The sequence below is a fragment of the Rutidosis leptorrhynchoides genome, chromosome 2 (assembly GCF_046630445.1).
Source record: "Rutidosis leptorrhynchoides isolate AG116_Rl617_1_P2 chromosome 2, CSIRO_AGI_Rlap_v1, whole genome shotgun sequence".
Classification (NCBI taxonomy): domain Eukaryota; kingdom Viridiplantae; phylum Streptophyta; class Magnoliopsida; order Asterales; family Asteraceae; genus Rutidosis; species Rutidosis leptorrhynchoides.
The window spans coordinates 569,682,439-569,693,899 of NC_092334.1; the positions used below are offsets into that span (position 1 = coordinate 569,682,439).

General features: G+C 37.1%; 1 protein-coding gene across 1 annotated transcript in view; it reads right to left on the reverse strand.

Annotated features, from left to right (window-relative positions):
* LOC139889806 (uncharacterized) overlaps positions 1 to 11,120 on the reverse strand; it is a 33,861-nt gene extending 22,741 nt beyond the window's left edge. The window contains exon 1 of the mRNA XM_071872734.1: positions 10,978 to 11,120. Within this exon, the coding sequence (XP_071728835.1) occupies positions 10,978 to 11,120 (143 nt within the window). The remainder of the gene's footprint in view (positions 1 to 10,977) is intronic.
* Between the last annotated feature and the right edge of the window lie 341 nt (positions 11,121 to 11,461).

Below are 11,461 nucleotides of genomic sequence, written 5' to 3' on the forward strand. Positions count from 1 at the left end.
GTAACTAATATTTACAGCGGTATTGTAAACGCGAATCCTGTTGATAGATCTATCGGGCCTGACAACCCCAACCGGACTGGACGACCAGTATTCAACGGTTGCACAGTACTTCGTTTCGTGACTACACTTGGTACAGTGTAGTAAGATTTCATATTAAAGGGAATATGCGACGTGATTAATTGTTAAGTATGGTTATCAAGTGCTCAACCACTTAGAATATTTTTATTAAACTGTTTATATACGAAATCTTGTGGTCTATATATATATATTGCTGCCGGCACTAAACCTATATCTCACCAACTTTATGTTGACGTTTTAAAGCATGTTATTCTCAGGTATGAATTAAGTCTTCCGCTGTGCATTAGCTCATATTAAGGATACTATTTGGGACCATCTAAGCCAGGATTCAAGAACGTTGCATTCGAGTCATTGAAGATCATTAGAGACTATTACTAAGTAAATGACAGATTAGGTCATTTGGATATTATGAAGTGTTAGGCGAACATGTCAACTTTTGATGTAATGATAGATTGCCTTTTAAGAATAAATGCAACGTTTGTAAAATGTATCATATAGAGGTCAAGTACCTCGCAATGTTATCATATGTTATTGTATTCTTCCCTATGGATTGGGTCGGGTCGTCTCATTCGAGTAGTTAAATTTATTACTATTCTTTACAATACAAAAGAAAAACTATAAATTTGAAAAATATATGGGGTCATCCAATTAAATTATTAGTGTCCTATACAATTAAACGGGTATTTTCTACTAAAAATTTTCAAACTAGTGGTGTCCCGTGACCCCATGGGCTTACACGGAAATTCGCCCATGCGGTGGATTGACGTTTGGAAGACCAAGATAATAGATTATCACCCAAGTAGACATAATTATCGGACGTGGAACGACGAGAGTCGGGAGAACCTCCCTAATCAGCATCCGTGTATGCTACTAAATCGAAAGATTGACTTAGAAATGTGCAGGCTGTAAGATAAAGTACCTTGTAAGTAGCGTAATATCCGTTTAATCGCATTCATGTGTTTTAACGCCTTGAATCGAGTAAAAAAAAATTTTTTTTTTTTTTTTTGAAAAGTTAAGTCACTGGCCGGACAAGGCAATTGCCGCGGCGCGGCCTGCCTTGTCGCGGCGCGACATAACACTTAACTTTTTAACCTTGTTAACTCCATTTCTGTTTTGAACATTAGTTGTTTGCCGCGGCGCGGAGCCCTTTGCCGCGGCGCGGCATAACACTTGTCCGGGTGCCAGACCTGCAACAATTAACTTAAACCAATTTTGCACTTTTCATCATTTTCAAACACTTTCAAAACAGCGCAATTCATACACAATCATAAAATTCCGTTTCTAATATCTTAAACCATCCATAAACAACATTTAGTCAATAAAATATGTTTCCATGAATCAAAACCAACATTTGGTCCCAAATTCAACAATGGCAACTTGACACTTCAAAATACTTGGCGTTTGGTAAGCGGTAACTATAGAGCGTGATTACAAAAAGGGACTTGCAATACCACTTACACAATGCCAATGCTCTTCAAGCTCTTCACACGGGTTCCTTACCTTCTCGATGGACTTTAGCACCTAAAACATAAAACATCATGGGGGTAAGCTTTTACACTTAGTGAGTTATAGGAAGGCAACAAAACATAAAACATAAATCATTTGGGCATAATCAAACACTTATCCTTCAACCCTTAGGTTGCTTGCATACTTTCGGATCCGATTATTCATACCATAGACATGACTTACTAGGCCGAACCTAGTAATCAAGTCTAAGCTAACCATAGACATACTAAATATGCCTAAGCTATCATCATCTCATACATAGACACCCAAAGTGTCTAAGCTAACATGAACCATAGGCAAGATTACTAGCAATGTAATAACCTTGCCTAAGCTAAACATCAACCATAGATACAACTATTGAGCTAACCCCATAGTTCTATCTAAGCTACATAACTAGTGCACTTAGTCGTTACTCTCTTGCACGGATGCAATCCGAGAACACTAAGCCACTCTTGACCCACCCATATTACCCCCTATAAACTCACCTTGCTTAATTGAATTTCCTTGGTCACTTGTAACCTCTTTTCCTTGATTAGCACCTATACATGAGCTAATCCCATTAATCACATAACTAAATCAAAATCACAACTTTCTTGAATCATTACATCATTCATACTTACACATACACTTTACCCCCTAATCACAACATTCATACATTCTAGCTTTGATCACATCTTTTCTAAAACAAGATTATTACCCATCAAAATTCATCACTTTAATCAAGTACAATTACTAGTTCTTCACTTTTAGCAATATATGCAACTTTTCCTTTAATCCTTTCATTATTTAACAAATGTGCATACCATCCAAATTTCATTACTAACACCATTACATTATCAAACTATCAATTTCTATAACTTACAACTATAACAATAGTTCATATATGAACATCCTTCATCATAATTTCTAGCTAGAACACATAATCACCTCATTGAGACATTTTAACAAACACTTGGTGTGCATGACTAGAAATTTAACTAAAACATCATCAATCTTACCATATTCATGCCATAAATCTATAATGCAAGTTCATACATGTAATTACTTCTAAAATCATCAACAATTCCATTCCAACTCATTCAAATGTGCACAATTCAATAAATAGCAACTTTCTTAAGCATAATCTCATCATTAACACACAATACAAGCAATACATCAACATAAAATCCATACCTTGACTTTTAGAGTTTAAGAACCCTAATTGTGCACCAAGAGAGTGAAAATGGAAGATTGAAGCTTGTTAGAGTGATTAAGGTGTGTTAGATTTCACAAATCTTCAATTGCATGCTCTTAAATTTCACAAAATGATGGATTTCTCCTTCTCCTCTACCCAAGTCGACACACACACACACACCAGGAGGTTCTGTATAATTTTTTGCAATTTAACTTCTTTTATTAAAATAACTTTGGCCTATTGACACTTTCTACCCTCCCCACCACAACTATAGTTAGGGAAGTCCTTAATCTTAACTTTGCACCATTAGTCCTTCTTAACTTAACCAATAAACTTAACCTTCATCCATTTAACATAAAATAACCTTTACAATTTAATTTCTTGGCAACAAAATTTACATAAAATAATACCTTAAATATTTGGGATGTTACAACTCTCCCCCTCTTGGATCGTTCGCGTCCTCGCGAACCATTCTTGATGCAACGACGGATAATACTTCATGAGCCATTCTTCGGGTTCCCATGTACATTCGGAACCTTTTCTAAATTGCCATAACACCTTCAACAATATAACCGACTTATTTCTCAAGTGCTTAACCTTTTGCTCCAAAATCTTTATCGGCTTCTCCGCATATCTTAACTTATTATCGACCTCAATTTCATTCAAAGGAACATAGGTTGAATCATCCGCCAAACACTTTCTCAATTGTGACACGTGAAACGTGTCATGTATATTACTTAATTCATCGGGTAAATCCAAACGGTAGGCTACCTTCCCCACTTTCGCCACTATCTCAAATGGTCCCACGAACCTTGGACCCAATTTTCCCCTCTTTCTAAAACGGATGATGCCTTTCCATGGAGAAACTTTTAGCATCACTTTATCACCTACTTGAAATTCTATCGGCTTTCTCCTCTTATCAACATATGACTTTTGTCTATCTTGTGCCGCCTTCATTCTTTCACGAATTTGATCAATCATCTCGGTGGTTTGTTGTACTATTTCCGTGCTTCCTAATTCTCGTTGACCTACTTCGCCCCAACATATCGGGGTTCTACACCTCCTTCCATACAACATTTCATATGGTGCCATCCCAATCGTAGAGTGATAACTATTGTTGTATGAAAATTCAACTAACGGTAAATGAGTATCCCAACTTCCACCAAAATCAATGACACATGCTCTTAACATATCCTCAAGAGTTTGTATAGTCCGTTCACTTTGACCATCCGTTTGTGGGTGAAACGCGGTACTTATATGTAACTTAGTACCCATTTCCTCTTGAAACTTTCTCCAATATCTAGATGTAAATCGAGTGTCTCGATCCGAAACTATGGAAACCGGCACTCCATGCCTTGCAACAACTTCTTTCATATATAACTTAGACATTGCTTCCGATGACGAAGCTTCTCTTATTGCCAAAAATAATGCACTCTTAGTCAATCTATCAACAATAACCCAAATTGCATCGTGTTATCTAGGGGTCTTAGGCAACTTAGTCACCAAATCCATCGTAATATGCTCCCATTTCCAAACCGGTACCTCTAAAGGTTGCATCTTACCGTAAGGCATTTGATGATCGGCTTTCACTTGAAGACAAGTAAGACACTTGTGCACATACTTAACTATATCCCTCTTCATTCCCGGCCACCAATAGTCTTTCCTTAAATCTCTATACATTTTCGTAGCACCGGGGTGAATTGAATACTTAGACTTGTGAGCTAAGTCAAGGAGCTCACTTCTAACATTACTTTGCAAAGGTACCCAAATTCTCCCATATCTAAGTCTTAAACCACGAGAATCTACCACAAAATCGTCAACTTGCCCCTTGATCCTTTCTTTTCTCACGTTTTCGGGCGATAATGCTTCACCTTGTGCAACACGAATATCATCAAATATTTGAGGTGCTATTACCATAGTCAAACTTGTTATCTTAATCGGTTGATGACTCGACTTTCTACTAAGAGCATCCGCCACCACGTTCGCTTTTCCGGAGTGATATAAAATCTCACAATCATAATCTTTCACCAAATCGAGACCTCTTCTTTGCCTATCATTCAAATCCCTTTGATCAAATAAATACTTTAAGTTCTTATGATCGGTATAAATGGAAAACTTAACACCGTAAAGATAATGACGCCAAATCTTTAAAGCAAAAACTACGGCCGTCAATTCTAAATCATGTGTAGGATAGCGTTTCTCGTGTTCCTTCAATTGTCGGGAAGCATAAGCTATGACCTTTCCATTTTGCATCAATACACACCCTAGGCCTTTCTTAGAAGCATCACAATAAACCGTCATGTTTTCATTCCCTTCCGGTAAAACCAATATAGGAGCTTGAACAAGTTTCTCTTTAAGGAGTTGAAACGCTTGTTCTTGCTTTTCTTCCCATTTCCATGGCACACTTTTACGAGTCAACTTGGTGAGTGGGGTGGCTATTCTAGAGAAATCTTGTATAAACCGTCGGTAATACCCCGCTAAACCTAGAAAACTCCTAACTTCGGTAGGATTCGTAGGTGGTTCCCATCTCATAATTGCCTCTATCTTTACCGGATCAACACAAATACCCTTCTTATTAATGACATGACCCAAAAATTGAACTTCACGAAGCCAAAACTCGCACTTAGAGAACTTAGCAAACAATCTTTCTCTTCTTAGAGTCTCTAATACTTGTCTCAAATGTACCGCATGATCCTCTTCACTCTTAGAATATACCAAAATATCATCAATAAATACAATCACAAACCTATCAAGCATAGGCCGACAAACTCTATTCATCAAATCCATAAACGCGGCCGGTGCATTCGTTAACCCAAACGGCATAACCATAAACTCGTAATGACCATACCTTGTTCGAAAAGCTGTTTTAGGGACATCTTCTTCCCTCACTTTCAATTGATGGTAACCCGACCTTAAATCTATCTTTGAAAAGAAACTTGCACCTTGTAATTGATCAAACAAATCGTCTATCCTCGGCAACGGATACTTATTCTTAATAGTGACCTTGTTCAATTCTCTATAATCAATGCACATTCTCATAGTCCCATCTTTCTTTTTCACAAATAAAACCGGAGCTCCCCAAGGTGAACTACTAGGGCGTATAAAACCTTTATCTATCAAATCTTGCAATTGAGTCATCATTTCTCTCATTTCCGACGGGGCTAATCGATATGGAGCTTTGGCAATTGGCATGGCCCCGGGTATCAAATCTATTCTAAACTCTACCTCACGCTCGGGAGGTACACCGGGCAATTCACTTGGAAACACGTCCGGAAACTCGTTAACAATTGGTACATCATCTAATTCAACAACCTTTTTCGAATTATCAACAACATGTGCCAAAAACGCACAACACCCATGAGATAAAAATCTTTTAGCTTTAGCATACGTGCATATAGGTATAGCACGCCTAGCTCGTTCCCCATAAATCCATATAACCTTTCCACTAGGTGTTTGAACTAACACAATTTTCTTACGACATAAAATTATCCCTTCATTGTCCTCTAGCCAATCCATACCCACAATTACTTGAAATTCCCCCATATGCATGGGTATTAAATCAATGACAAACTTTTCATCATCCAAAATAATTTCACACCCTTTAATGATGCTATACACCATCACAGTCTTATTATCCGCTATTTCAACCTCTAGTGGGTGTTCTAACATACTAGGGGTCATATTAAAATGCTTACAAAAAGAATATGATACAAACGACCGCGTAGCACCGGAATCAAACAAAACATGCGCAGGTAAAGAGTTTACAATAAAGGTACCTGACACCACATTTTGGGACTCCTTCGCTTCGAGTGCGGTAATCTGATGAGCTCGGGCCCTTGGTCGGCTATCACTAGTCTTCGGTTCCGTCTTAACCTCTTTCTTAACACTACCACTAGCCAAATCCTTCTTGTATTCCGGACATTCGGCTTGAAAATGACCCTTCTCAAAACAATAATAACATTGCTTACCTTTCTTAGGACATTCGGCGGCCCTATGTCCCGGCTTACCGCAAGAGTAACAATCGGTGGTACCCGCTTTACATTCGCCCGTATGATTCTTACCACACCTAGTACACAACTTGGCTTCTTTCCCACCACTTTTACCCGACACAAAACCCCCCTTTGACTTGTGCGGGGATTCGGAACCAAACTTGCCCTTTTTCGGACTAACATTTTGCATCGCCTTAGAGTCTTGATCTAACTTTCGTTTAAACGCCGCCTTCTTCCTAAGTTCATGTTCTCTAACAAGGGCTCGATTCATCATCTCGGCTAAAGTCTTATAAGTACTCTTATCGATAAACTCACTTATTTCGGGATTCAACTTTTCATGATAATGATCCATCATCAACTTGGGACTTGACACAAAGTCCGGACAAAAACGAGACTTGTCATTAAACTCGGCATTAAACTCGGTCACCGACTTACTTCCATGCTCTATATTCATAAACTCGGATTTCAACCTACTAACCTCGGCGGGTGGAGCAAATTGAGTCATAAACATTTCACGGAACTTGTCCCATGAGAAACTTGTAGCCACGTCTCGCCCATGAGATTTAACTATGAAATTCCACCACTCATAACCACTACCCTTCATTTGATGAGCCGCATAAATTACCTTTAAATGCTCGGGGCATCCGCACAACATGAAAGTTTCCTCGATTTCATCAATCCATCTTTGACTAACAATAGGGTCAACCTTTCCAAGAAACTCGGGAGGATGGCAATTTGCAAAGTTTTTATATTCAAAACGATCATCCTTTCTTTTCGGGGCTTCTACCTCTTCTTGCCTTACCCCATTTCCCCCTTCACCTCTTAAGGTAGGGTTATTAGCAACCAAAGTCTTTAACTTTTCATCTAGTTGATCATTGATCAACGTCTTGATCTTTTCTAGCAAGGTTGGGGTATAACGTATCAAGGCTTGCCCTATTTGCCCCGAAATGTCATTTGGCATGTTAACTTCTTCCGATTCATTGTGAGAGTCTTCTATAGACTCCGTGGATGGGGTGCGGACGTACTCATCATCCTCATCTTGACCTCGGTTTGGTGATACAATAGCCATACTGAAAATCACAATTAACCCATTAGTTCAAATACCGGTAACACCATTATTCAACAAAACCAAACCATTCGAAAGAATTCCTAACTCGATTCACCATGACTATAGTAGACGTTCATGTGTACTAAAATGAAGTAATAACAATGGCCTGTTGTTATTACACCATTTCATTACACATTAAGTCCACTATGACATCATGGCTAACGGGTATCAAACTCCTTTCATAGATCAATCATTATACTACGGGTCTCGTCAATGACTCTACCCTATGGAGCATGGCACAACTATACGACTTTAACACTTATGCAAGTCCTAAACCGCTTATCCTTCACAACAATGGTTTAAGCCTAGATAATCCCTATCGTGGGTTATCCAAGTCCCTTAAACCACAGCTCTGATACCAACTTTTAACGCCTTGAATCGAGTAAAAAAAAATTTTTTTTTTTTTTTTTTTGAAAAGTTAAGTCACTGGCCGGACAAGGCAATTGCCGCGGCGCGGCCTGCCTTGTCGCGGCGCGACATAACACTTAACTTTTTAACCTTGTTAACTCCATTTCTGTTTTGAACATTAGTTGTTTGCCGCGGCGCGGAGCCCTTTGCCGCGGCGCGGCATAACACTTGTCCGGGTGCCAGACCTGCAACAATTAACTTAAACCAATTTTGCACTTTTCATCATTTTCAAACACTTTCAAAACAGCGCAATTCATACACAATCATAAAATTCCGTTTCTAATATCTTAAACCATCCATAAACAACATTTAGTCAATAAAATATGTTTCCATGAATCAAAACCAACATTTGGTCCCAAATTCAACAATGGCAACTTGACACTTCAAAATACTTGGCGTTTGGTAAGCGGTAACTATAGAGCGTGATTACAAAAAGGGACTTGCAATACCACTTACACAATGCCAATGCTCTTCAAGCTCTTCACACGGGTTCCTTACCTTCTCGATGGACTTTAGCACCTAAAACATAAAACATCATGGGGGTAAGCTTTTACACTTAGTGAGTTATAGGAAGGCAACAAAACATAAAACATAAATCATTTGGGCATAATCAAACACTTATCCTTCAACCCTTAGGTTGCTTGCATACTTTCGGATCCGATTATTCATACCATAGACATGACTTACTAGGCCGAACCTAGTAATCAAGTCTAAGCTAACCATAGACATACTAAATATGCCTAAGCTATCATCATCTCATACATAGACACCCAAAGTGTCTAAGCTAACATGAACCATAGGCAAGATTACTAGCAATGTAATAACCTTGCCTAAGCTAAACATCAACCATAGATACAACTATTGAGCTAACCCCATAGTTCTATCTAAGCTACATAACTAGTGCACTTAGTCGTTACTCTCTTGCACGGATGCAATCCGAGAACACTAAGCCACTCTTGACCCACCCATATTACCCCCTATAAACTCACCTTGCTTAATTGAATTTCCTTGGTCACTTGTAACCTCTTTTCCTTGATTAGCACCTATACATGAGCTAATCCCATTAATCACATAACTAAATCAAAATCACAACTTTCTTGAATCATTACATCATTCATACTTACACATACACTTTACCCCCTAATCACAACATTCATACATTCTAGCTTTGATCACATCTTTTCTAAAACAAGATTATTACCCATCAAAATTCATCACTTTAATCAAGTACAATTACTAGTTCTTCACTTTTAGCAATATATGCAACTTTTCCTTTAATCCTTTCATTATTTAACAAATGTGCATACCATCCAAATTTCATTACTAACACCATTACATTATCAAACTATCAATTTCTATAACTTACAACTATAACAATAGTTCATATATGAACATCCTTCATCATAATTTCTAGCTAGAACACATAATCACCTCATTGAGACATTTTAACAAACACTTGGTGTGCATGACTAGAAATTTAACTAAAACATCATCAATCTTACCATATTCATGCCATAAATCTATAATGCAAGTTCATACATGTAATTACTTCTAAAATCATCAACAATTCCATTCCAACTCATTCAAATGTGCACAATTCAATAAATAGCAACTTTCTTAAGCATAATCTCATCATTAACACACAATACAAGCAATACATCAACATAAAATCCATACCTTGACTTTTAGAGTTTAAGAACCCTAATTGTGCACCAAGAGAGTGAAAATGGAAGATTGAAGCTTGTTAGAGTGATTAAGGTGTGTTAGATTTCACAAATCTTCAATTGCATGCTCTTAAATTTCACAAAATGATGGATTTCTCCTTCTCCTCTACCCAAGTCGACACACACACACACACCAGGAGGTTCTGTATAATTTTTTACAATTTAACTTCTTTTATTAAAATAACTTTGGCCTATTGACACTTTCTACCCTCCCCACCACAACTATAGTTAGGGAAGTCCTTAATCTTAACTTTGCACCATTAGTCCTTCTTAACTTAACCAATAAACTTAACCTTCATCCATTTAACATAAAATAACCTTTACAATTTAATTTCTTGGCAACAAAATTTACATAAAATAATACCTTAAATATTTGGGATGTTACATGTGTGGCTCACGAGGATCGACATATGAAGACATACTTGTTGCATAGTGTAACAACCCGACTTTTTCGTTAAATACTTAACGACGTTTACTTAAATTCTATGATATTCAATGTAAAAAAAAAAAAAATTATCTAAGAATATACTAGATTAATATGTGCTATATATGGCATGATTATATGCTTCGAATTTTAAAGTACTTAGAAAAAGCAAGAAAAACGCATGGTTAGTAAAAATCGCGAAAAACGTTTTTTAAGACAGCGAAACGTATGGTAATTTATTTTTAATAATTATTTTATATAATTATTAAGTTTTATAAATACTTTTAATTTATCAAAAATTTTATACATTAAAGACGCGAAGAATTCGTTAAACGTCCGGTTAACGTTCTGATTTTCGGTTTCGATTAACGACACCGAACGGACTACACAATAATTACTAACTAGTTAAAATAAGTCCATGGACTCCTCTTGGACCCCTTTGGCCGAAAATCTTCCTTCCCCAATAGTCCATTCGATTATTTGCTTGGCCCATTTGTTAAACCCATCTTAATTAGACAAATACCGTTGTAATCCCTCATTTAATAAAAAATAAAAAATAATGCAACCTCCCTCCCTCCCATTCACGTACGACCGCAACCCCATCATCATCATCTTCATCGATCACTTCCTCCCTCAAGAACACATCAATTGCTTGCTTGTTTGCTAAATCGTTTACGAATTTTTGCTCCACTTGCCGTGCTCTACACATCTATACCACTAATTGCTTGATTAGGTTAAAACTTTAAAACTCTAGATTTCTTATTTTCATTATTTTGATACATAATAGGGTTGTATTAGTGTCTAGTGCTCAAGTCTTTACTTGTGTAAATGTAATTTTGTATTTAATTGATGGTTTATTCAACTTTGATGAGACCACGATTTTGATCAGACCTAAACTGATTTTTTTTATGTTAAATACAGTTAATATTTGTACATATTTGAATTGTTGTCGCAAAGCTAATAACTTTTCATGTAGATAACGCGCGATTTCAATAAACGGATAGAAAGTTACATGCGATTAGGGTTTAATACAACATTGTTTATGTTTAT